The sequence below is a fragment of the Macaca nemestrina genome, chromosome 4 (genome assembly GCF_043159975.1).
Source record: "Macaca nemestrina isolate mMacNem1 chromosome 4, mMacNem.hap1, whole genome shotgun sequence".
Lineage (NCBI taxonomy): Eukaryota > Metazoa > Chordata > Mammalia > Primates > Cercopithecidae > Macaca > Macaca nemestrina.
Genome location: NC_092128.1, coordinates 30,201,821 through 30,229,405, shown reverse-complemented (window position 1 = coordinate 30,229,405; position 27,585 = coordinate 30,201,821). Strand labels below are relative to the sequence as shown.

General features: G+C 39.6%; 1 protein-coding gene across 3 annotated transcripts in view; it reads right to left on the bottom strand.

The window, feature by feature from the left end:
- LOC105471413 (transportin 3) overlaps positions 1–27,585 on the bottom strand; it is a 101,160-nt gene that overhangs the window by 18,886 nt on the left and 54,689 nt on the right. For all 3 annotated transcript variants that reach the window (XM_011723909.2, XM_011723908.3, XM_011723910.2), the window contains 12 exons: positions 27,160–27,298; positions 24,147–24,293; positions 20,616–20,723; positions 18,797–18,888; positions 16,499–16,638; positions 12,964–13,155; positions 10,037–10,128; positions 8,093–8,169; positions 5,879–5,939; positions 4,888–5,028; positions 1,988–2,104; positions 1,027–1,121 (listed from right to left, as the gene is read on the bottom strand). In XM_011723909.2, coding sequence (XP_011722211.1) covers positions 1,027–1,121; positions 1,988–2,104; positions 4,888–5,028; positions 5,879–5,939; positions 8,093–8,169; positions 10,037–10,128; positions 12,964–13,155; positions 16,499–16,638; positions 18,797–18,888; positions 20,616–20,723; positions 24,147–24,293; positions 27,160–27,298 — 1,401 coding nt within the window. The remainder of the gene's footprint in view (positions 1–1,026; positions 1,122–1,987; positions 2,105–4,887; positions 5,029–5,878; positions 5,940–8,092; positions 8,170–10,036; positions 10,129–12,963; positions 13,156–16,498; positions 16,639–18,796; positions 18,889–20,615; positions 20,724–24,146; positions 24,294–27,159; positions 27,299–27,585) is intronic.

The following is a 27,585-nucleotide window of genomic DNA, read 5'->3' as shown; positions in this document are numbered from 1 at the left end:
TTTCTAACCTATCCAAAAACTAACAAAAAAAGTGTTCAATATTCAATCCTGCCGGTTATGGTGGCTCATGCCTGTAATCCCAGCACTTTGGGAGGCCGAGGTGGGCGGATCACCTGAGGTCTGGAGTTTGAGACCAGCCTGACCAACATAGCAAAGCCCCGTCTCTACTAAAAATACAAAAATTAGCTGGGCATGGTGGTGGGCCCCTGTAATCCCAACTACTCAGGAGGTTGAGGCAGGAGAATCACCTGAACCCAGGAGGCAGAGGTTGCAGTGAGCCGAGATCATGTCATTGCACTCCAGCCTGGGCAACAGAGCAAGACTCCATCTCAAAAAAGAAAAAAGAAAAAAAAAAAATCAATCCTAAGATGAAACAATCAAGTCAATATTATTTAGCATTTGTAAATGAAATAACAGTTGGGCTTTTGTTGTTTTGAAAATAATGATTTTTCTTTTTTTTTTTTTTTTTAAAATGCTGATATGGTAACAGGTTTGGTTCAAATTCCTTAGTTAGGGACTAAGGAATTCAATCAGAAGTTTGGCAATCATATTATCAAACTTGATAAAGTAGGCTGTGGGTAGAGCTGAGAAATACAGTATAAGGCAGGTGCTAAGGCATCTTAAAATCCTAGACATTCTTTATTCTGAAACTGATTATATCTAAAGGACGCTAAGCTTCTCAAAGAGAAGGCTGAGGTGAAACATGAAATCACAACAGCACAAACAGTCAAAAACTACAGAGGACTGTAGAAATGATCTAGTCAAGTGTTTTGCCAGGCACACTGCATTGTCTTGTGTGTGTGCCCTCCTTCCTGGCAGGAACTCAGCTGCTTTATCCCTTGCTTCCTGCCATTCTCTGCGTCATTGCTGGGGATATATCAGCTTGCAATTTACCTTTGGGTTATGAATCATTAATCTACTTACTCCAGTGACTTCATTTTACAATAAAACAACCAAGGGTCAGATGGCAAGACTAAGCAGTGACAGGATGAGCAATTAAGAAATGGGCTCTTCAGAAGGATTTACCTGGTAGCTAGCCGGAACAGGTCATCTACAGTGTCAGGGTGATTCTGGAGACCATTCTGCTGTTCTAGGAGCTGAAAGGTGGGGATGCACAGTGCCTAAAACAGAACACTGATTTTAAAAGAAATCCTTTTTCAGAAATGCCACAGCATTCAGACTTGCCAAATATTACAATAAGTACAAAAGGAACAAAGAAGAAAAGCACAGTTGGGAGAAGAAAAAGACTGTAATGAGAATCTGATCAGGAAAAGAAAGACATAAATCCTTCCCAGTTGACATAAACAGTTTTCACCTATGAAGTCCACATTTAAGAAAGGGTTGAGGATACAGATTTTAGTTGATAAAACTCAACAGATGTCATCTCAAAGTTTTAGAAATTTCTGAAAGCAGACTCTATTTAGGTACTAGATATGGTTTAGTCCACTGAGGGAGTGGAAATTTTTATAATAATTATGAAATATCAATTTTAAATGAAAAGACATCTTGGGAAAAGAAATAGCATTCTTAAACTCAATATTCCCCCTCTGTGGCTGGAAGGGAAGGAAAAGCAGTATCTGAGGAGCTGTTTCCAATGCTATTATTAACTCTAAAACCCTCCCTGCTGCTAAGAAAACTAGTCAGTTGGCTGTTCCAGGCAAGAAGTTAAAAATACAATAATGCTTGAGCTTAGAGATTCATTTTGCTCACCTCCTCCCCCCTTCCAAACACCCTATCTCTGGAAGAGCATAAACCAGGCAGTAACATCTGTAATAATCATTACACTCATGTGGTCAGTCTCTCATTCTCTCAAACAGGCCTGTTCAGAGAACAACTAGGAAGCTTCTACCTCCCTGTTACTAGGAAATCAACATGCCTGCGAGAAAACATAAAGAAGCAACAGAATTAAAGACATGGTAAAGAATACGCTGGTAGGCCTTCAGACCCTCTAGGCCTGATGCATCTATATTCCTCATGGAAAAGATACCTGGAGCATGTCTAGTAGTCCCTGCCGACAGCCTTCTTCCATGCCATATTCATCCACGAGGATACTGCCAAGGTACAGGAAGCAGGAATGCTGATGTACGTGGTACACATTCACCATCTGTTGAGGGAAAAAACAATTAGTTCAATGCTTCGCCCTTCAAAAACTACCAACTTATGAAGCTGTCTCCAGGAAGAAATTCAGAGATAGATTGACTTCTTCTCTTTAAGGCAACACAGTAAAGCTTGTTAGCACTATTTTTTGAAACAAAGGGCTCAATATCTCAATGATTTTCAGGTTCTCTATTCTTCCAACCCTTTGAGCTTTCATCTTCCCAAGACAATGCTGTGTAAGAGTTGTCTAATACTTAAAGCTGGAAGCTATCAGGGAGCTCATGGATTATTTGCAAAACCCCAGCACAGAATATTTCATCCAGTACGTAAAGGTTGCTCTCATTTGCACTGTAGATAAATCATATTTTTAAATAGTATATATAGCCATAGTTGGGAAAACAATATCAAACACTTTCATCTTGGAGAAGACAGTGAAAGCATTGTTTAAATTTTGAGTTGCTCCTAAACCTATTTTATCTTTTAAGTAAAAAATAGCGTTTTCTATGAAGCTATTTGGATTTCAGCAGAAAAAAATTTGAGTACAATATGCACATTATTATTATTACTATTATTTTTAAGAGACAGGGTTTCGCTCTGTTGCCCAGGCTGGAGTGCAGTGGTGAGATCTTGGCTCACTGTGGCCTCAAACTACCAGGCTCAAGGGATCCTCCCACCTCAGCCTCCCGAGCAGCTGAGACTATCGGTGCGTACCACCATGCCCGGCCACAATATGCGCTTAAATAATTTGTTTAGAATTTTTACTCCACTATCCTCCCAGAATTAAGAAGCAATTGTACACTCACCTATTTAAAACGCCACCACAGTACATATGTATTGATCTTATTACATAAATTCAACTCTATGAACTTGGTGGGGACTGAAAGGATACAGTAACTAATTCTTCTATTGGCCTATGCCATGGAATGAGCATGAGATAGGAGCTATGAATCCATTCCATGATGTAAACTCAAAATTATATGCTCTACTAAGGAATGATTAAGTCAAGGATTGCCAAACATTTTCTTAAAGGGCTACTTTGTAAAAAGTACAGATCTTGTCCACCATTCAGTCTTCTGCCCACTCAAGTTTGCCAGTGTAGCACAAAAATGACCAATAGATAATACTTAATTATGGCTATAGCTCAGTAAAACATTAAAAAAAAAAATATGTGGCAAGGCCACTGACTGTAGATTGCTGGCTCCTGAGTTAACGGATTTTTTTTTTAAGGATAATTTTCATTTTTGTCACATGTACTGACTCTAGAACACACTTCCTATATAATAGTGCCACCTACTCTATTGGTCATATATAACTGTTGGTCATATATGAGTTATATATGAGTTGGTTATATATGAGTTATATATGAGTTGGTCATATATAACTGGCAGGAATTAAAAAACAGTATCAAAATCATGAGGGTATCCTCTAATAGCAAAGGGGCATTCTATCAAGTTGTGGTAGACCCAGAATATATTGCACTGAAGGGGACACTTGACCAGAGGTAGCAATTGCCTAAATGCAAACATACATTACGGTGCTCAGCATAAAGTGAAAGTAGAGAAAATCACTAAAAATCAAAATTCTGTTGAAATATTTACCTGTACAACCTTTAATCAAATCTACAATTTAGAGAGGCAAGGTTATCCAAGTACCACCACTGCACCAGCATGCCTGTGCCTGTGGTTGAGGGCACCTATGATGCAGAATTTAAGGGGGAACTCACTCTTAAGGCCAAGATCTCCTTAAAATCTGCACCCTAGGTGCCCTCCCTAGGTGGAGCATGGTCACTTCAGGTTGGGCGGGGTAGGGCTCTAGCCTGGAGCTCTGTGACTATTTTCCTCACAGCATGGGTACAAAACTTCAGAACACACCTCAGAGTCCTGCAAATACAGGACTGGCACTTTGCGTTGCATCCCTAAATCTTGTGTCCTAGGCACTGGCATCCTGGCCCTGCTCTAAGGTTAACATCAACATAAATGACTTAGTGACTTAAGCATAGGCACCTCATATAGTTCTAGACGAGAATATGATTTTAGAGAACATCATTTAGTGAGTCATACCATCATAATTACATATCAATCTTAATGACTAAAAGAGTCAAATTTTTTGACAAATAAGAGACTTCTGTGGACAACTAACTGTGGCCAAGATTGAAGAAAATCCCTTTGGGCCAAGAAACAGCAAAGAAACTTGATACATTTTTTTCCCAAGGATCTCAATATAAAAATGCTTGCCATTAGTATACAAGGACTGAGCACGAGTCATTTGCTTCACAGAATTTCACACTGGGCTGTGTTTCTACTTAGAATACTGCTATAGCTACTATACAGAAGAGCTTTTAGGCTGTTTCCCTTATAGACAATGTACCTATCACAGGCATTAATCTCTTTCAAGTTTTTTTTTAGTTTGTTCATAAATACAAAAGTGTTTCATTTCTTCAGCAAAGTTTTTGTCCTAAAGGCTCCTATTTCAAATTCTTTTTTTGAGATGGAGTCTTGCTCTGTCACCCAGGCTGGGAGACAAGCAATTCTCCTGCCTTAGCCTCCCGAGTAGCTAAGGATTACAGGTGTGCGCCACCATGCCTGGCTAATTTTTGTATTTTTAGTAGAGACAGGGTTTCACCATGTTGGCCAGGCTGGTCTTGAACCCCTGACCTCAGGTGATCCACCTGCACAGCCCTCCCAAAGTGCTGGGATTACAAATGTGAGCCACCATGCCTAGCCTATTTCAAATCCTGTACATGGAACATGTCCCTCACCACCGCCCCCCACCCGCCCCAGATAACTTTACCTGTGTGACTAGTGGCTGCAGCAGTGCTGCAGATCCTTTGCCTACACAGCGAACAGCAAAGCGCAGGCACCTGCAACAACGCTCTACAATCCGATTATCAGCCCGGTGCTTATTTAGAGTCTCGGATAAAACTGGCCATATCTGGGTCAAAAGTAAAAGAGCACAAAAAAGAAAATTATCAACAACTAGGACCTGAAAAACTGCTAAGTTGGTAACACCTCATTTAGCTTTTAAATAACTGGGACAAAACTTTCTGTATAGGAACACACATGGCCAGCATGCACAGGTTCAATAGACTACCCACCACAAAACCCTACCACTCAACAAGAGAAAACAGTGCCTCTTTAGAACTGGAAGAAGAGCATGTCTAACTTTGCTAAAAGGCAGAGATACACAATTTCTAAACTTCAGACTTCCTGAAAGGCGATGAAAAGAATGAGTATGAGCTATACAGGAAGAGATGTTTAAAGACAGTTCCTGGAAGGTGGAAGAATTTGAACAAAAGGACTAGAGTTAAGGAAATGGCATCATCTGAGACCACTGGACACTTAAAAATATTTAGTGTTGATGTCATTTGTCCTCTGAAGTCTCAAAAGCAATTCTTAAAACATGACTTTTGATCCTCACATAACCTTCAGTGAAAAAAGTAGAGGGGAAATATGTCATCACTGAGGAAACTGAAGTCACCAGCTTTGTCAAAAATATTCTGCTGGTACTGATCAGGCCTCCCAGCAACTCTATGAGTTACACAGTGGATCTCTTTCTACCACTTCTCTGGCCTTTCAATGCATTCCCTTGTAGCCTGTTTTGTTATCAAATCTAAAATAAAAGATATTTGGATGGCTCTGTCCCTCATTTCATTGAAACAAATATCAACAAACTGAATCTCCCTATGAACTTGGAACACAGTATCTCCTCAGGTGAGTTACCCAAAGCCCTGTAAGGAAAAAAGAAGCAAGCCTTGATTCCACAAGCATCCATTAGCACTTACTTCCTGTATGACTTTCTGGCACGGATGAGTCTGTCCATTTTCCACAATGGGATTGGTATGCCTGGGAAAAGACAACAGCCCAAAATAGTGAATGAAGACCAATTTCACTGAGGACCCAGAGCCCTGATCCCTGCTTGCTTACTTAGTATCATTTTCACCAAATAAAGAAAACCAGATGATAAAGTCATTTACTTACATCACCCTTATAAGCACATATTTTAAATCATCCTATCATTTTTTGGCCATCTTTAAGTCACTTCCAATAGAACATGCAAATTCAACCCAACTTTGGATACATGGGCTGTGAGGCGCTACAGCTATCTTTTCCATTTTTTCCCCCTTATAAACCCAAATATGGGCTGGGTGTGGTGGCTCACGCCTGTAATCCCAGCACTTTGGGAGGCCGAAGCGGGTGGATCACCTGAGTCCAGGAGTTTAAGACCAGCCTGACCAACATGGTAAAACCCTGTCTACTAAAAATACAAAAACTAGCTGGGCGTGGTGGCGCATGCCTGTAATCCCAGACACTTGGGAGGCTGCTGGTGGCGCTACTTGGGAGGCTGAGGCAGGAGAATCGCTTGAACCTGGGAGGCGGTGGTTGCAGTGAGCTGAGATCACACCATTGTACTCCGACCTGGACAAGAAGTGGATGAAGTAAAACTCCATCTCAAAACAAACAAACAAACAAACAAAAACCCAAAAACCTGAATATGTAGTTTCTTTCAAATTAACAAAAAAATACACACAAGTTGTCTAAATCCACTACTAGAAACCAAGTATTGCTTCATTCCTTGCATTAAAGGACTAAAAGCTATAGGAACTGTAGTCCAAAGATGCTGCAGTTCTAGTCTGAATCCAATGTACTATCCACAATCAGCCAAATACAACTCCTCTAATTCGAGAGCCCACTAATTTGAAGAAAAGAAGGAAACAAACAAACAAATACATAATTAACTACCAATTACTTTAAAGGAAAGCTACCCTTTAGTTTTAAAAAGCCCAACAGCAACTTTGATAAAAATTTAACTTTAATTCAAGTATTTACAACTATTACAGATTTTCTTTCACTTACTGTGAAATAAGGGTTACTGTTAATAGGTTCTCAGAATGGCATGTTAATAAGGCTCTCCTAATTATAAAAGGAAAACATTGCACCAACTCAGAGAAAGGTATCTGTTGACAATAACTAGTAACACATTACCTTTTTAAATATTTATCCCACATAGGCTTCTATGCAACGATTACTATAACATTCCAGTTATACACTGATCCCACAAATTATAAATTATGTTACTCAGTAAGAATCACCCTTTGAAAACTGTCACTCAAATGCCTTTTTAATCATTAGGCTCCTCCTCTTGACTTCAAAGATGCATTAATTTCCCCTGATCACTGAAGAAACTTCATTATATTTTTGTACCCATACACTATATAGAGAGATGTTCTCAAAGTATGGTCTCTGGAATAGCAAGCAGAATCATCAGTATCACCTGGGAATTATCAGAAATGCAAATTTTCAGGTCCTACCCATGATCCAATGAATCAGACACTGAGGGGATGGGAACTAGCAATCTGTGTTTTGATAAGCCCAGGTGATTCTGATGCATGTGGAATGATGATATATGTGAAAGTTTGGTCTTTTGGTGTCCACAGAACTGGAGACCAAAATAATTCCATTTTTAGAGAGTCTTTTTTTTTTTTCCTTTTTTTTTGAGATGGGGTTCTCACTCTGTCATCCAGGCTGCAGTGCAGTGGCACAATCTCAGCTCACTGCGACCTCTGCTTCCCAGGCTCAAGTGATCCTCCCACCTCAGCCTCCCAAGTAGCTGGGACCACAGGCCCATGCCACCATACCCAGCTAATTTTTTATATTTTTGGTAGAGACAGGATTTTGCCATGCTGCCCAGGCTGGTCTCGAACTCCTAGGCTCAAGCAATCTGTCTGCTTTGGCCTCCCAAGTGCTGGGATTACAGGTATGAGCCATCGCGCCCAGCCATCCACTTTTAAAGAGTATTTTAACATAAAGATCTACCAGGAATGAATTCTTAGAATTTGTCTTTGCCCCAGAACTTCAGGTAACAGCTGGTTTAATTAGTCTCCAAACCACAGGGAGATACTTGGAAGTATGAGAAAAAAATACTTGCTTACTTCAATACACAATGGTTTCATTTGAGCCTTTAACCCAAGTAAGGCATCCAGTGTCTCCCTTCTTACCTAAATATCACTGCAAGGCGATCTAAGAACACTGTGGGATCTGAGGATATGCCATTGCTGGGCTCTTGAGACAACAGCTGAAGAGACAAAAGGACATTAACACCCAATTGTCACATGTACAAATGTATAGCCAACACTGCAACATACATCAACTTTTGTCTCAATCTCTATTTCCTTATAATAAAGCCCTAAAAGTATATAAAGTCCTAAAAGTTACTCAAATGGTGCAAATTTTAATTTAAACTGTCAAACCACTTTCCTCCATCTTATTGCATCCTGGCCAAGACTACATATTACTACATTTTACTGTCTGATTACTGAGAAATAGAAAATAGTATCATTTGATTTTTTTCTCATTTGCTTTACTTATTATTATATATATTATATAATTATATAATAGATTGTATATATGTTATGTTACACAGTACGTAAAAGATTATATATTTAGCTTTATATTATAAAGCTTTACAATTATTATAGCTTTATAATATATTTTAAGCGAATTGTCTCTTACTCTTCTTTCCTAAAATTTCTTAGATATTCCCATAAGTAAATCATCAGAGATGAACTACAGAATTATTTTATCGAGTTCTAAAAATCCCACTGGTATGCCTACAATTGTTGTACTATAACTATAACTGGAGAAGAGTTGACATCTTTAAAATATCTTTTAAGGAAACATGGTAGGTTCTGACGTTGATTGCTAACTTGAATGAATTCTTTTCCCATTACATTTTCTAACTGATGATTACCAGTGTAAACTAAAAATAAAATCCTAAGTCTCCCACCAACCGAACAGGCCCTTCCTGTTACCATGGGGACTCCAGAGAAACCTTAAAAATGGAGCTCTCAGCCATGATGGGACGGGAGGTCAGATAGGTTTTTGTTATACTCCCTATCTTTTGGAGTTTAGGAACAAGTGGCCAGCATTAATGTTAAATGGAGATCATAAGACTGATCAAAGACCTTTTTTATTTGAGATGGATTCTTGCTCTGCCACCCAGGTTGGAGTACAATGGCACGATTTCGGTTCACTGCAACTTCCACTTCCCAGGTTCAAGAGATTCTCCTGCCTCAGCCTCCCAAGTAGCTGAGATTACAAGTGTGCATTACCACACCTGGCTAATTTTTTGTATTTTTAGTAGAGACCAGGGTTTCAGCATGTTGGTCAGGCTTATCTTCAACTCCTGACCTCAAATGATCCACCTGCCTCGGCCTCCAAAGTGCTGGGATTACAGGCATGAGCCACCACGCCCGGCTGATCAAAGACTCCTTGTGGCAATAAGACAGTAAATTACAAACAAGATCTGAGGCCACACAAGGCAAGAGTTAAGTCACATCTATAGCCCATCAATCTTATTAAACTGTCAAAGTTATAGTTGACTCTGACACAGCACCCTTAACTTAAACATTCCTTTCTGCTAGCCCCAAGCTTTTTGTTCCTTTAACCAACTGCAGATTAAAGAATCTCTGAATCCACTTATGACTTGTAAGCCCCCACTTCAAGACAGCCCATCTTTTTAGACCAAACCAATGTATACCTTCCGTATTTTGATTTATGTATTTGCCTGTAACTCCTGCATCCCTGAAATACATAAAACCAAACCACAATCCCACCACCTCAAGCACACTTTCCCAGAACTCCTCAAGACTGGGTTTTCCTGGGCTGTGGTCACTCATACTGGCTCAGGACAAACCTCTTTAAAACATTTTATAAAATTTAGTTTTTGCGTTAACACTGATATAGTGAGAATCTATTAATTCTGAAATACTTATTTCTTGTATGCAGTTACTTTGATAGCATTATTAATTTTAATAAATTCTTAGTGCATTTTCTTGGGTTTTCTAGATAGATAAAAGATCTGTAAATAAGTAATTTTGTCTTTTCATTTTTAACATGTAAACACCTTATATTTGTTTCACACCTTCCTTAACTGGACTTACCTTTTTCAATGCCATAACCTGAACAGAACATAGTTCACTAAGACATTCAGTAATCTTATCCAAAGGTAATCGGGCTAGGACAAGTGCCGTCCCTGAAAAACAAAGGAAGATACAAATGAAAAATAAACGCTGAATTGAGGTAACTCAACCGGTCTACATCATATCAATGAACAGAAAAAGCGAACTGGTTTGGTTCCATTCTTTTAAAAAGATCAGCATTGTTTTTTAAAATTATAACACTTTGTTATTTACAGTTGTTTTTTCTTTATTTGGCTCAGAAGGCTAAGACTGACTAACACTTACAACTGAAGTTAATATTTGTCAAAGACTTTTAAAATCTCCTTCACAAAGCCAAGGGCAAAGCTATTTTAAAATGTATAACCACAGTGTAATATTTCTCAGACTTCCCAGAGATGCTGATTTAGTGGGTCAAAGAGAGTCTTTATTTTTGATAAGTACTTCCGGCAATTCTTATCATAAGAGAAATTCTGACATAATGCTTTTAGAAGAATGGGCTGAAATTAGAGATTTCACTCTTACACCATAACACTCTCTGTGAGGTTGTAAGAGACATTTTCTCTGGGCTTCAGTTTCTTTATGAAATAAGTGACTTGAACAGCGAAGTAACAGTTAAATTTGCCTTTCTTTTTTTAAAAAAAAAAAGTTACAAAAGCCTCCTGCCCCCTTCTTTTTCCCTCCTAAATAAATCTTGACTTAGAACTACCTAAAACAAAAATCAACAGAGGCAGTTAGGTTCAAGTGGAGACAGAAGGTCCAGACCCTTCCCACTCAGCCTCCCTCTTGCTGCAATCCCCATTCTATCCCAACCAACTGCTGAAACACCTTCCCCAAATCCAAAGGATTACATATTGTAGCCTAGGTCCCTTCTAGGTCAAGAGACACCTTGAATATAATTTTTTTTTTCCCCTAAGTTTCATTCAACAGAACAGTAATTTATCCCTCTACCTTCAAATTTGAATAAAAAAACCAGAGTGAATCTTCCTGGCCTTCTATAAGCCATAAATGAGTTAGACTTTCTTTTTTTTTTTTTTTTGAGATGGAGTCTTGCTCTGTTGCCCAGGCTGGAGTGCAGTGGCATGATCAGGCTCACTGCAAGCTCCACGACTTTTCTTTAAAACTAGGAGGGAAAAGCCTAATTTCAGCATGATTTTCCTTTTAATTAATTCCTATAGAAAAGTATGTTACTTTAAAAAGTTGCCAGGCATGGTGGCTCATGCCTGGTATCTCAGCACTTTGTGGGGTCAAGGCAGGAGGATCACTTGAAGCCAGGAGTTCAAGACCAGCCTGGGCTATATAGCAAGACCCTGTCTCTATTAAAAATTTAAAAGATTAGCTGAGCATAGTGGTGTGCACCTGTAGTCCTTGCCACTTGGGAAGCTGAGACAGGAGGATCACTTGAGTCTAGGGGTTCAAAGTTATAGTGAGCTATGATCTGCTACTGCATCCCAGCCTGGCAACAAGGAAGACCCTGTCTCTAAAATAAATAAATAAATAAATAAATAAAATTGAAAACCATTTTCTACATCTATTAGATACCACTGAAATTTGGGAGGCCACGTTGCACTATAGGTAAGACATCACTTCAATATCAAGGTTAAATTCCACTAGAAAATGACAAGAATATTTGACTCTGATTTACCTGTGCCTATGAAGGGAAACAACAAAAACCCAAGGCACAAAAAGAAAATCTGATATAAAAAAGCACAGTCACACTAGCTGGTAAGGAATCTGGTCATATGAATGACAAAGGACAGAATTCACAAATAAGGCCATCTAATCTTGCCAAGGCTAATTGTTTAACAAGTCACAGAGGCTTAGAAGATACTACACAGGTTATTTTACCCAATCCTTTAATATACCTCAATCCTCTCTAATTTACCAGTGATAAGAATTTCGGCCGGGCGCGGTGGCTCAAGCCTGTAATCCCAGCACTTTGGGAGGCCGAGATGGGCGGATCACGAGGTCAGGAGATCCAGAGACGATCCCGGCTAACACGGTGAAACCCCGTCTCTACTAAAAAATACAAAAAAATAGCCGGGCGAGGTGGCGGGCGCCTGTAGTCCCAGCTACTCGGGAGGCTGAGGCAGGAGAATGGCGTAAACCCGGGAGGCGGAGCTTGCAGTGAGCTGAGATCCGGCCACTGCACTCCAGCCTGGGTGACAGAGCAAGACTCCGTCTCAAAAAAAGAATTTCATTACCTTACAAGGCACTCCAATCTGTGTTCGGAAAGTATGGTTAGAAAGTGTTTTCTTCCTAGAGCCAGTATATGCTTCCGTATAAATGGCTGACAAGTGACTACTCATAAAATAAATATGATCCTTCTTTTATAAGACCATCTTCCAAATATTTAAAAATAGCCACCATGCTTAAAGGCTGGTCTAAGTCTTTTCCCCTAGCCTTAATAGCTCTATTTCTTCTATTAAGTCTGAGCCTTATCACAATGGCTGCTCTGGATAGAGAATCACTGAGCTGATCAGTAATGGTTAAAGGCTGCTAAGAGACCAGCACCCCTGACTTCTACTCATGGCACTGATCCATGTATACTACCTTTCAACTCCCACTTACCTCTTTGGTATGGCAATGCCTCTTTGGTCTCCCTTTTTATTCTTCCAACTTAAAAAGCAGCCATGTTTAGTTTGAATATGTTGTCTCTACCCAAATCTAGGTCTGTGCTATACATACTACAAGTAGTATTAATTAATCATATTGCCTTAAGATAGTCCAAGAAAAGAATGCATGTACATATAGTCAACACTATCCCCTCTAGTGGAAAAGCCACCTTCCCCATCTCATAAATTCTTATCACTAAGCCCATTGCAACTGAAAAAATTGGAATATGACAGATGTAAGATTACCCCAAGTAGTGGCTTTGAGGTGACTATTAGTGGTTAACATCAAGTAAATACCTTTTAGCAAGCCCACAGCAGCTTCTGGAGACAACAGGAAGGAATCAAGGGAACGGGCAATCTCCAGGAGTCCATTAAAGTGCTGAGCCATGTGATCTCGGCAGACAGAGCAAATGTTATGAATGGCTTTGGCTGCAGCAGAAGCCAGGGGCTTTTCACACAGGCCTTTCATCAAATAGCCCAACACAGGGTCTAAGAAGAAAAGCCAAGTAGAGATTATATATCTGAAACTAAAGGAAAACTTCTAGTTTGTTAGAACAGAGGTATACTTGCTTTTCTTTTTTCAAAGCAAAAGAACCCTTTTAAAAAGTGAAATGTGTTCAGAACCACAATAAATAAAACACATAAAAATGGAGCTGATCTCACTTACATATTATCAACAGGCCCTGAGCCCCAGCTATTTCGTCTTCCATTTCTTCCCTCATGGCAGTCAACATAACTCCCAGGGATTCACAGAGCAGTTTGTAAACCACTGACTTAAGAGCATATATGGCAATCCAGGTATTAAGAATATGGTGATGTAAGAAAGAATGCAAAGCTCAGGGAGTTACAATTATACCGAGAGATGAATTACTTGGTAAAACAGTCTATACGAATCAGGACAAGGATAGCTGTCTAAAGCTGAAACTTTTATACTTGCTTCTTTCTAGTTACAAAAGGCCTTAAAAATAGGCAGATGAATCTTTAGCACTTCTAGATGAATTAATTCACTATGTTTTAATTTTGCCAAATATAAGTGTTCCAAGAAAGTTTATTATAAAGTTGAATTTCTATAGAGCTAATTCTACTCATCTTTTTACCTTCTTTTATAAAAAATCAGAATGTTTTTCTATAGGGGAAAAAAACCTTAGAAAAGCCATATATTATTTTTGGGGACAGAGCCTCAGTCTGTCCCACAGGCTGGAGTACAGTGACGCGATCTCAGCTCACTGCAACCTCCATCTCGCGGGTTCAAGCAATTATCCTGCCTCAGCCTCCTGAGTAGCTGGGACTACAGGCATGCGTCAAGCCCGGTTAATTTTTGTATTTTTAGTAGAGATGATTGTTTCACCACGTTGGCCAGGCTGGTCTCAAACTCCTGGCCTCAAGTGATTCGCCTGCCTCAGTCTCCCAAAGTGCTGGGATTACCACTGAAAGCCACCACGCCTGAGCAAAAAACCATATATTTTTAAAGGTCATTGTGAGTACTTTATATTGACCTTGTAGGAAACTGTGAAAAATTGGAAAGAATCAAAAGAATAACATCTATTTTTTTTCTTTTTTTTTTTGAGATGAGTCTCGCTCAGTCACCCAGGCTGGAGTGCAGTGGCGCAGTCTTGGCTCACTGCAACCTCCCGCTCCTGGGTTCAAGCAATTCTCCCTGCCTCAGCCTCCTGACTAGCTGGGATTACAGGCATGTGCCACCAAGCCTGGCTAATTTTCTTGTATTTTGAGTAGAGACAGGGTTTCGCCTGTTGGCCAGGTTGGTCTCGAACTCCTGAACTCAGATGATCCTCTCGCCTCAGCCTCCCAAAATGCTGGGATTACAGGCATGAGCCACTGTGCCTGACCAAGAATAATGTCTTAAAGCCCATTTAAAACCATTATGTCCATTTCTAGTCTAATGATCAATACGATGTCCAAACTCAGCACAATCTGCCTACCTTTACCAAAAAGAAAAAAACAAAACCAAAACCTCACTCTGTTTAGTCTAGGAATCAAAAGACCTAGAATCTAGAAGCTACCCCAAGCAACTCTAATACTGTAGACTTCTGTGACTCCCAAATTGGGTATTTGTAGTTTTGACTATTCGGAATATGAACATAGAGCAATTTGTCTACTGCTGAGGCACAAATCTGAATGAGATACTGGAAGGTGGCACTGAATGATAAATCTTTTGATAAGAGTCTGCAAGTCAACCTAGATTTGCTGCTTTCTGGACATTAACTGAAGTATTAAAACAAACAAACAAATCTACTGTTCCTTGGTGGAAAAATGGTTCAGAAAAGAAAGCCAAATGTTGAGCCAGATAAAGTGCAGAAATCTAAGAACTAAAAAACAGTCATTTTGAAATCACTTGGAAATAGTACGCTGGGCCAGGTGTGGTGGCTCACGCCTATAATCCTAGCACTTTGGGAGGCTGAGGCGGGCAGATTACTTGTGGTCAGGAGTTTGAGATCAGCTTGGTCAATATAGTGAAACCCTGTCACCACTAAAAATACAAAAATTAGCAGGCATGGTGGCACACACTTGTAATCCCAGCTACTTGGGAGGCTGAGGCAAGAGAATCACTTGAACCTGGGAGGTGGAGGTTGCAGCGAGCCAAGATCGGGCCACTGCATTCCAGCCTAGGCAACACAGCAAGACTCCGTCTCAAAACAAAAAAAGAAACAAAAACAAACAAAAAGAAACAGTACGTTGAACTTAGAAAGCAGCTCAATGTATAGAAACAAAGAACACATTCACTCTTTTAAGCATGTGTTTCAGTCACTAAAAACAGATACGTAAAATAAAATCAAGTAAAAAGGCAATAATAAAGATATACATAGGAAACATATCAACCTGAATGATTTAATACTAATCACAAATTTTGGCATTCCTAAAATTCTCAGAATGTATCCCTCTTAAATGTCAGGGCTTGATATATATTACCCTGGATAAGTTATTTCGTCTCTTTGGGCCTCAGTTTCCTTGTCTGTAAAATGAGGTTAGAATAAATGATTTCCAACTTTACCTTCAATTCTAAAGTTGTTACTTATGATCTTTAGTTATTTTTTCAAGTCAATAAGGACAGCCAAACCAAACACCGCATGTTCTCACTCATAGGTGGGAACTGAACAATGAGATCACTTGGACTCGGGAAGGGGAACATCACACACCGGGGCCTATCATGGGGAGGGGGTAGGGGGGAGGGATTGCATTGGGAGTTATACCTGATGTAAATGATGAGTTGATGGGTGCTGACGAGTTGATGGGTGCAGCACACCAACATGGCACAAGTATACATATGTAACAAACCTGCACGTTATGCACATGTACCCTAGAACTTAAAGTATAATAATAATAATTAAAAAAAAAAAAAAAAAAAAGGACAGCCAGAGGCTATACAACAGTCTTCATTTTAATTTGCAGTTATTTAGTTTGGAATAATAATTCTTGGTTTTTAAATGAAGCATGTATTACAAGTGAAAAATTACCTCCTTTGCTTTGGTCCTTTAGTAGCTTCTAGTATGTTAAAACTATAAGAGAGTCTGATTAGCATAAGCCAAAGACTAACAGAGACAGAAATGTTCATGCTTAAACAGAGTACTAGAAGCAAACTGTTCAGTGTTTCCCTATCTGTAGATCTAATCTTTCAAAGGTCTTTCTCCCAGATCAGATTATAAGTGTTACATCAACTAAGCACTAACTTACAACATATTGTTTACTCTCAGTTTCTATAAACACTCTCGTGTTAAAAAAACAGAAAGGAAAACTCAAGCAAAAGTAAGAGATGAGAAGAAAAATCAGAAAAATGACAAGTTAAGAAGTGGCAGACGAGAGAGATTACACATACCAAGGAACTGAGGATTTCGATCAACGACTTCACTCATCTCTCCAACCAATTCAATGCTGGTGTATCGCACAGCCGTATGTACAGTCTCTGGGAGGCGGACAACTCCTTCTAGGACTTCCACAAGTGTTGGATTGTTCTCCCTGAGTATAGGTGGTAAGTACTCACAGTTACTGATTTCAGAGGTTATATTCTGGCCAAATAACAGGCTGTGATGACACACAGCATTGCTAAAGAGCTTCTTTCTAAATAACTATTAAAATAAAAGTACTTGGTATTTGTTATGGAAGATTTTCAAATCCTCAAAAAAGAGGAAAAGATAGAAATGAAAGATATTGTTTCAGGAAAAGCATACTGCTCCTTAATATTCTGAACGCCAGTAAAGTGTCTAAAGACACATCAAGCTGGAGAGGCAGACATTTACTGTGGATGAATGTCTTCTTTTAAAGAATCTATTTTATTTCATCCTATAGCTGCAGCACCTAGAACAGTGCCTGGCACATAGTGGGCACTCAATAAATATTGCTGAATGGCTAAACAGATGAATGAATAATTCTGATAGACCACTCTTTGTTGTTATTCTCCAAAGATTTCCTACACCTGGATATTGGAAACTTTAAGAACAGGTAAGTATGGGTAGCCAGCTCACTAACTGAAAGAACAAGAAAACAAGCTGCAGGAATAGATTAAGTTGCCCCAATTTGGAACATGAGGGAAAACTAAAGTTAACCAAACACTTTCCACAGCTCCATGAGTTTATCTGTTCCCTCTCCTTCTCCCTCTGCCCCCGACAAAATATACTGGCTAAACGCTTTTGAGTAGAGTGGAGGATGCCCCCAAAGTGGCAGAACTTAATCCAGAAATGAAAGATGTTTAAAATGTAAATAATATCCTGGATTAGAGCAAGACCACCCTCTGCTGATAAGCTAGACTATTAAGTCCTTTTATATGCACTAAAAAATTATAATCATGCAGTTGGCTTGAAATGCAGATAAACAAAAAAATATATCGAATCTCTCATTTATACCTTATGTTTCCTAGGGACACTAAATCAATTAATGAAGACTATCTAGGCATCATTTTTCAAACCAAGACATATTAGTTAGAATATTAATGATTTTAATAAGCTTCAGACTTGTCACAGAAGGTTCAAAATGACACCAAAATGGGTTTAAGAGTAAATAGTGTGGTATATAATTAAGGACCAGGACTTCTTAATAGAGAAAAATAAATCTATTCAACCTCCTTGAATATTTACTGGATTAGAAACAATATCCCATTGACGAGGCCCTGAAAGGCAGCTAAGAAAGAAGCACTGTGCTTTTTATAAATACCTGCCTTAACCATCTCTCCAATCAAGACTGAATATAGAGCTTGACTGCAGGTATCACGTCACAATTCAGCGTGGCAGATATTAACATCGATTTATATACTCATGGCACAAAGTAAATTCTGTCTCTAGGGCTTCATACCATAAATAGAATTTCTATGCAATTAGAAGTAAAATTTGAATAATCTGAAATTTTTCTTTTTTTTTTTTTTTTTTGAGACGGAGTCTCGCTCTGTCGCCCAGGCTGGAGTGCAGTGGCGCAATCTCGGCTCACTGCAAGCTCCGCCTCCCGGGTTCACGCCATTCTCCTGCCTCAGCCTCCCGAGTAGCTGGGACTACAGGCGCCCGCCCCTGCGCCCGGCTAATTTTTTCTATTTTTAGTAGAGACAGGGTTTCACCATGGTCTCGATCTCCTGACCTTGTGATCCGCCCACCTCGGCCTCCCAAAGTGCTGGGATTTAATCTGAAATTTTTCAATGGCAATAACAAAAACGGTAACTGCCCTTTAGATCTGGCTCTTTCAGGTGGAAAGGTGCCTAGGCCTTGCCTCTCTGAAACTCAAAACAATGTAATTAATTTTGTAAGGATAACTTACCCAAGGTCACAAAAGCAGAAAACCCAAATTAGTGTCTATTCAATTGCTTTTAAGCAAATACCAACAATTAAACAGTCTAACAAATTCTTTACCATACCAACTTTCACAAGGGAGCCTCAGTTGGAAAAATAAATCAGCATTCTATTCCTAGCATCAAGAATAAAATAATTTCAACTCTAGGAAATGTTGTTAAAACATGGTATCAGCAATTCAGGCGACCCTGGACTAGACTCTAGAAGTCAGAAGACTAGACAGCACAACAGAAGTAAGAAGTTCGAAAAGTCTCAGGTATATACCATATAAGGAAAAAAAATAGTGTAATTTTCCTTCCTCTTGATATTTAGAGTTCCCAGCAAAAGACTTATGAGACACTCACGGATCAACACTCTTTGCTATAGCAGCCATGATAAAGAGAACCGCTTCTGTCACCTCCCAGGGTGGGTTGCCTTCTTTCAGAGTAGAATATAACTAGAGAAGAAGAGGTGGATTATGGATCCATTAAAAGGAAAACAGAATGCCAAAACAAACAAAACAAAAAATCCAGTTAAAGTAAATCCTGCTCCTTGTTTCTAAATCTAATTATCTCTCAAGCCAGATGAGAATATTATTTTCATTTTTTTTACATCATTACTAACTAGGAATAACTATTTTAATATTTGAAATAAACCCATTTAGACTCCCAAGAGTTTATCAAAATTATCATCTGCCCCCAGAAAACGACTACTATGAGAAAAACAAAACACTGTACATGAGTGTCTTTTCCTGGTCCTGATAATAACTGATAAATACATAAACACACTTAAAATAGAGATACAATGTAAATCCTCTATATATGTATTGGCTTTACATTTCTATTGTTTTAACTACTTGTCTGCATCAGCACTGGTAGTACTGACTGAATTCCTAAAAAGCAGCTGTTTAGAAGCACCTATCACAATACTGTATCCAAGCAGAATTAATTTTTTTAAAAAAGGTACACCTAGCAGAATACTCTGAGATGTTCTGGTCCAGAATTTCCCAGATTATATCCACCTACAGAACGTGACTAACTAATATTTTACAGTCAAATAACAGACACTGCTAGGGAAGGCAAAATTAAACAGCTCTCTTGTTATACAACTTCATAGAGCCTTTAATATACTATTTATACCATTTCCTAATTTTAATTAATGATATAACTTTTTTTGGCAAAAAAACATCTCATGGGGTGGTGTTCCACAGACTGTATCTTGAACAGCATTGATAATTTACATAAATTTGTAAATTAAGTCAAAGGATTGAGAAGATCAAAGGATTTCTCAAAGCCATAGAGCTAAAGAGAGAAGAGCTGAAATCTGAGCACAGGTCATCTGTCTAAGATCCAGGGATCTCATTTAAGTGGCTTTCTAAGAATCCCCAGCTCTTCACAGATGGGTCAGTAAGCATGCTTTGCTTAATATAATGAAAACAGTTATACTGTTATTAACATTTTTTAGATTGTATGACTCCCAAATATACAACAAATGACTGAATTACCAAAAAAAAAAAAAAAAAAATTTAGGTTACTTCAGTATTGCTATGATAAAGCTTCCAAAGTAGTATTTCAGAGCTCATTAGAGTATAATCCAGCAATATGAAAACTGCCTGAAATTATACTAATGTTAAGTGATATGGAATGACGATGACTGTAACCTTATAAGGTAAAATGTTACTCACTGATTGTCAGGAAAACCTCTGGACTATGAATCTTCTACTCTAGCATAGTCACCTCTGGGATGAAACTGCACAGGAATCTAACCATAAGTGTGGACAAAGATAATGCCAAATAACTAAAAGAGTTACCAGGAGTTGGTATGTAATTACTAAAGTAGAAACACTTGCCTATTGTTCCTGGCTAGGTCCAGATTCCCTATAAGTATCCTAGAGGCTTTAATGCTTATCTATGATCTTCTATTCCAGCTGTACAAGTGGAACAGCAATCATTGCAAGCATAGAGAGTAAACCATAACCAAATCATCCATAAACTGCAACTGACTTGTAAAATGTTAAATAAACATAGCTACTATATGCCAGGCAGTGTGCTAGGCACTTGCATATCTATTATCTCATTCAGCCACTAAGATTGAAGAAATAAGATGGAACATTCACAGAAGACACAGAAGTGAACACAATTAAGGTGACCAGTAAAACTGGAAACAATCTCCAAATAGGCTTACCTGAGCAAAACACTCCATAGACCCTATCAAGAAAATCAAGTCCTTTACCAGGTCTGATACCCTCATCCGAAACTCCCCGAAGTCATCAGTCTCCTCAGGCACCCCCTCCTAAAATTTCAAATCAGATAACATTTGTTTTAAACTCACTGCAGCTTTCAATGACCTCTATAAAATTAAGAAGAAAAAAACCATTAAGCAGTCAAGTTTCAATGAACAGAAGTTGCCTAAATCATGAGGGTATTTTATTTTAGATAGAGGGTTTCCCAAACTGTGAGGTATGCCAAGTCAACACAACCTATTCTCTGCCTTTACCACGAGAAACTATTTGGTCTGTGTGTGTGTTTTGTATTTTATTTTTATTTTTTTTGAGACAGCGCCTCACTCTGTCACCCAGTCTGGAGTGCAGTGGTGCGATCTCTGCTCACTACAACCTCCACCTCCCAGGTTCCAGTGTTTCTCCTGCCTCAGCCTCCCAGGTAACTGGAATTACAGGCACACACCACAACGCCTGGCTAATTTTTCTATTTTTAGTAGAGACAGGGTTTCACCATGTTGGCCAGGCTGGTCTTGATGTCCTGACCTCAAGTAAGCTGCCCACGTCAGCCTCCCAAAGTGTTAGCCACCATGAGCCAGCGTGCCCGGCTGTGTTTTGTATTTCTAAGCTACAGCTTGTTCTGTTGTTGGAAAAATGTGGCTTGGTGAGAGTGAGAAGTGACCTGGAAGTAGTAAATTAACTGATAAGCCTATCTAGAGAAGGTCAGCTCTTTAGTGCCAAACAAACCTCCGAAGATTTATGTTTCAAGATCTACCAAAATCAACCACTGTCACAATAACTTCACACAGAAAATATAATTTTATTTTCATTTTTGAGACAAGGCCTCACTCTGTCGCCCAGGCTGGAGTGCAGTGACTTGATCTTGGCTCCCTGCAGCCTTGACCTCCTAGGCTCAAGCAATCCTCCCACCTCAGCCCCCGAGCAGCTGGGACTATAGGTATGTACCACCACGCCTGCCTAATTTTTATATTTTTTGTAGAGTTGGGGTTTTGCCATGTTGCCCAGGCTGGTCTCGAACTCCTGAGCTCAAGGAATCTGCCCGCCTTGCCTCCCAAAGTACTGGGATTACAGGAATGACCCACACGCCTGGCCTCAATTAATTTTTAAAATTTTCTGTAGAGATAAGGTCTCACTATATTGTCCAGGCTGGTCTCAAACTCCCAGGTTCAAGTGATCCTCCCGCCTGGGCCTTCCAAAGTGCTGGGATTACAGATGTGAGCCATCATGAACAGCCCAGAATTTTAAACTTAAAAAAAAATTTCATGTAGGTGGACAGATACATAAAACTAGCATAGTAAAATATGAATAGTGGAATTTAGGTGGTAGGTATACAGATGTTCTCTATGACATTATTTCATGTTTGCTGTGCATTTGAAATTTGTCATTAAAAAATTTAAACATCATTTATATTCCATGGTTTCCTATTACAAACACTTCTGTATCTTTTCTATTCTGACACACTTCTGTAAGTAAACAAAGAGTTAGCAATTATAAGATGGTTAAAGGCATGTATGAGAATCTTGGGCCCAAATACCTGGGAAAAGCCCTTAGTACTGTTGAGAATTGCTAATCTAGTTCAACCTCCTTGCTTTAAGATGAAGAAATTAAGGTCAAGAAATGAGGAGGAAATATGATGGCTATCTCAGATGAGATAATGGCTAACATTATAAAGCGCTATACAAATTATAAAGCACTATACACTTACAAATGTAAGAAATTACCCGCAAGGGAAATGGTGCCACAGATTCAGCGAAGGCAAAAAAGGGATCAAGCACAAAGCCATTTAAACAAAAGGGGCCCTGCTTTATAAATCAGGCTTCCAAATAAAATGTAGCTGAAGACAGGAGTCGTCACTTTATTTTATTTTTTTGAGACTGAGTCTGGCTCTATTGCCCAGGCTGGAGTGCAGTAGCACAATCTCGGCTCACTGCAACCTCCACCTCCTGGGATCAAGTGATTCTCCTGCCTCAGTCTCCTGTGTAGCTGGGATTACAGGCACCCGGCGCCATGCCCGGCTAATTTTTCTATTTTTAGTAGAGACAGGGTTTTGCCATGTTGGCCAGGCTGGTCTCAAACTCCTGACCTCAAGTGATCCACCCACCTCGGCCTCCGAGTGGTGGGTGCAGTCTGAAAACCACTAGACTAGATCATGACTAAGGTTGTGTGGAGATACAAAATACCATGACTCAAACAAAATACTAACATTAAAATTAAGAGAATAGCACGTGGGATTTAATTGTAAGCAATAAAACTTACTGCAGGTCCTAAATTAAAGGACGGATTCAACCAACCAACAGGATGAAATAAATGTGGCAAAATTTGAAGAGATTAAGCATGATGTTTGAAGAGTTTTCTAATAAACTAATAATATTTCTAGTATTTTTTTCTAAACAAATAGATTTCTATATTCTTTTAAACTATAAAATGAGTATAAATAAGATTTTTAAAATGTGTATGTTCGTGGGGCAAAATCATACACACAAATATTTCACTTTTGTATTAGTTTTCATCTAACCACTTACTTTCTACTATTAATAAGAGTCAAAATTTTGGTTGGGCGTGGTGGCTCACGCCTGTAATCCCAGCACTTTGGGAGGCCATGGTGGGTGGATCACAAGGTCAGGAGATTGAGACCACCCTGGCTAACATGGTGAAACTCCGTCTCTACTAAATATACAAAAAATTAGCTGGGCGTGGTGGCGGGCACCTATAGTCCCAGCTACTCAAGAGGCTGAGACAGGAGAATGGCGTGAACCTGGGAGGTAGAGTTTGCAGTGAGCCGAGATGGCGCCACTGTACTCCAGCCTGGGCGACAGAGCAAGACTCCATCTCAAAAAAAAAAGAGTACAAAATTTTACATTCTGATTTTTCTCTTACCATACCATCATTTCACTACCTTTTAATTGCTCCATCAAGTTGCTAAATCATAACTCTTCTTATATAGTTCATATAACTCTTATTATACTGCTGTATATGGGTTTATAATTTTTACTTTTATAGATAACATTTTGTATATAAAATAGCTGTTTTTTCTTCTGCAGATTTAAGATAAATTCCTAGGAAAAGAATTACTGGTTTAGCTGGAGTGTTTTTTGTTTGTTTTTGTTTTTTCCTAAACAGGCCTAACAGATTATACTGGTACTGACTTCTTCAGTATAAGCTGTAGAGTGACAAAACCTGCCAATCCTCCCACCTCAGCCTCCTGAGTAGCTAGGACTACAGGCGTGTGCCACTAGGCCCAGCTAATTTTTTTTAATTTCTTTTTGTAGAGACAGGGGTCTCTCTATGTTGCCCGGGCTGGTCTTGAACTCCTGGCCTCTAGCAATCCATCCACCTTGGCCTCCCAAAGTGCTGGGACTACAGACATGAGCCAGGGTACCCAGCCAGGTTTATTATCTATCTTCTCAGTTCCTTTTAAAGTTGGCACTGACAAGAGGAAGAAATTAAGATTTGAAGAGGTAGAGAAGGGAACTTACATGGTCTGGTTCCAGCTGGCAGTGTCGAGCCAAGGCATGAAGCAGCCTCTGAATGTAAGCTTTGAAGATGCCATGAATAACTTCATCATTAGTTTTGTACAAATGCTCCCCGAGTCGGTACCAAAAGTTAAATGAAATTTCTACTACCTGTTAGGTTAACAGAGATGATTTATTTGAATGGGAAAGGAATAGAATAAGAAGACATTTTATTATCACCATGACCATATAGGAAGAAAGATATATTTTTAAATAATATGAGTGGAGTCAGTTAAGAAGTCACCTTTTCTCTAGCAGATTTACTATTTATCTCCCCCAAATTGTCTTCCCATGTTAGGCCCAAATCTCCATTTAGAATGACTGGTTTTACATTCCATTTAGTCCTGAGGTAATGCCTCCAAAAGTACACTGAATTTTGAATTTAGAGAAAACGATAACAGACATGGAAGTCTTTATTTTTATTTATTTTTTAGAGACAGAGTTTCATTCTGTTGCCCCAGGTAGAGTGCAGTGGCACAAGCACATCTCACTGCTGCCTCTAACTCCTGGGCTCAAGCAATCCTCTTGCCTCAGCCTCCCAAGTAGCTGGGACTACAGGTACACACTACCAAGCTCAGCTAATTTTTTTTTTTTTAGTAGAAACAGGGTCTCGCCATCTTGCCCAGGATGGTTTTGAATTCCTGCCCTCAAGTAATCCTCCCACCTAGGTCTCCCAAAGTGCTGGGACTACAGGCATGAGCCACCGCTTCCAATTTTATTTTACTTAAAACAAATTTCAGCCAGGTGCAAAACACCATCTCTACAAAAAATACAAAAATTAGCCAGGCATGTAGGTGGCGCATGCCTGTATTCTCAGCTACTCAGGAGGCTGAGGTTGGAGGATCACCTGGGCCCAGGAGGCTGAGGCTACAGTGAGCTGTGATCGCACCACAGCATTACAGCCTGGGCAACAGAGTGAGACCCTGTCTCAAAAGATATATATTTTTTCTTTAGAGACAGGGTCACCTAGGCTGGAGTGCAGTGGGGCACAATCATAGCTCACTGCAGCCTTGAACTTCTGGGCTCAAGCGATTCTTCCACACAGCCTCCTGAGTAGCTAGGAGGACTACAGGCACTTGCCACCATGTCTGGCTAATTTTAAAAATTTTTCTGCAGAGACAGGGTCTTGCTCTGCCATCTAGGCTGGAGTGCAGTGGTGTAATCATGGCTCACTGCAGCCTCGAACTCCTGGGCTCAAGCGATCCTCCCATTCAGCCTCCTGAGTAGCTGGGATGAGAGGTGTGCGCCAGCACACCCAGCTAATTTTTGAAATTTTCTGTAGAGACAAGGTCTTCCAATGTTGCCCAGGCTGGTCTCGAACTCCTGGGCTCAAGCAATCCTCCCGCCTCAGCCGCCAAAAGTGTTAAAGAGGTATGAACCTCATTAGAGGTATGAACCACTATGCCCAGCCAGAAGTCTTTTTTATTCATTTATTTATTTATTTTGAGATGGAGTCTTGCTCCATCGCCCAGGCTGGAGTACAGTGGCGCGATCTTGGCTCACTGCAACCTCCACCTCCTGGGTTCAAGTGATTCTCCTGCCTCAGCCTCCTGAGTAGCTGGATTACAGGCCCGTGCCATCACCCCAGCTAATTTTTGTATTTTTAGTAGAGACGGGGTTTCACCATGTTGGTCAGGCTGGCCTCAAACTGCTGACCTTATGATCTGCCTGCCTCGGCCTCCCAAGGTGCTGACAGGCGTGAGTCACCATGCCTGGCCAGAAGTCTTTTTTAAAGTATTTTTCTGAAACTTCTGAAATCACTGCATTGAATGTTTTAGATTCAAAATCATCTGTAACTCCTGAACATAACTGATTCAGCTTCATGTCACTTTTATTCACCTGTTTTCTTGAGTGTGAGAGAAAGGGAGAAAAGGCCTGGGATTTTACTCGTAGCCTCTTTTCCATATGGCACTGTTTAAAGGAGTGATAATTGTGTGGGGTTACATTCTTCCAGAAATGTTTTGGGTTCCACTCAAATCTAGGTATCCTCATGACATTACGTAAAACAAATAAACCTTGTCTTGCATGTGATAACAGAAAACGGGTCGAGAGTCACAGGACCACTGTGCCTAAGGCACAGTAAGAGGGTCCCTACCATCCATTTCCCATCAAGGATCCAAAACAGAGCTATTTAAAACAATGTCCAACTTGGGAGCACTTCTTTCTCACTTTTTTTTTTTTTTTTTGAGATGGAGTTTTGCTCTTGTCGCCCAGGCTGGAGTACAGTGGCCTGATCTCAGCTCACTGCAACCTCTACCTCCTGGTTCAAGCAATTCTCCTGCCTCAGCCTCCCAAGTAGCTGGGTTATTATAGGTATGAGTCACCTCGCCCAACTAATATGTATTTTTAGTGGAGACAGGGTTTCACCATGTTGGCCAGGCTGGTCTCAAACTCCTGACCTCAGGTGATCTGCCTGCCTTGACCTCCCAAAGTGCTGGGATTACAGGCGTAAGCCACCAAGGCCAACCCTTTCTCATTTCTTATACTATAAAACTTCTCAAATAAATTAGATTTAAAAAAATCTAGCAAACCTCGGTAGGTAGGGTGTCAAGGATTTTGAATGACAGAGACCCTTAAGTCTTTTCAATCCCTTTGTCATTCTCATCCATCATTTGGAGAAAAATTGGGGATGTTAAGACTTGTGGAGGTATAGTTAGAATTTGGTGTTTTTTAGCTATAAAGCTCTAGAGAATAAGTCAAGCTAGACAAGGGGTTCGCTGGAAAGGCTTGCTTTCTAACGAGTTCCTTGAGGGGTCTACCACAGTCAGCCCAGCCAACCAGGTAAGAAAATAGAGATGGACACAATGCAGAAACCCAAATATAATTTTTTTTAAATTCCAAAACAGAGGAAATCACATTAATTAAAAACAAGACTATAATTTCTCAACAATAAAAGCTGGGCATGAGGTAATGAAATATAGATAATATGCAGCACACAACTTGGAGAATAATAGCCTTAGAATAGCATAAACACTACCTCATATTGAGGATGTCCTGCACAGATAAGAAGCAGCTCCAGAGTTCGGAGGTCCCCAAGACCTTGGCCTGGAGTACAAACAATTTTTTCAAGAAAAGTTTCACATAGTTCAGTGAAAATACGGCAGTAATTCAGAACTCTGTAGAAGACAGGCGAATGAGAACAATGAGTCAGAAATCTGGATATTATAAGTATATACAGGCACAGTTAATCAAATAAATAAAAGGTTCCTCAGTCTAAGGGACATCTAGTGATTATTTACTATGTTGTATCACAATCCCCATGACAGACACCTTTACCTAGATCATATACTCCTACACATGTGATTTGTCAGTTCAAATTCTCAATTATTAAAACATTTGAATAAAAATTCCCATCAAATCACACTTGATATTTTACAATTTGTCTCTAATTTTTAAAGCCTTA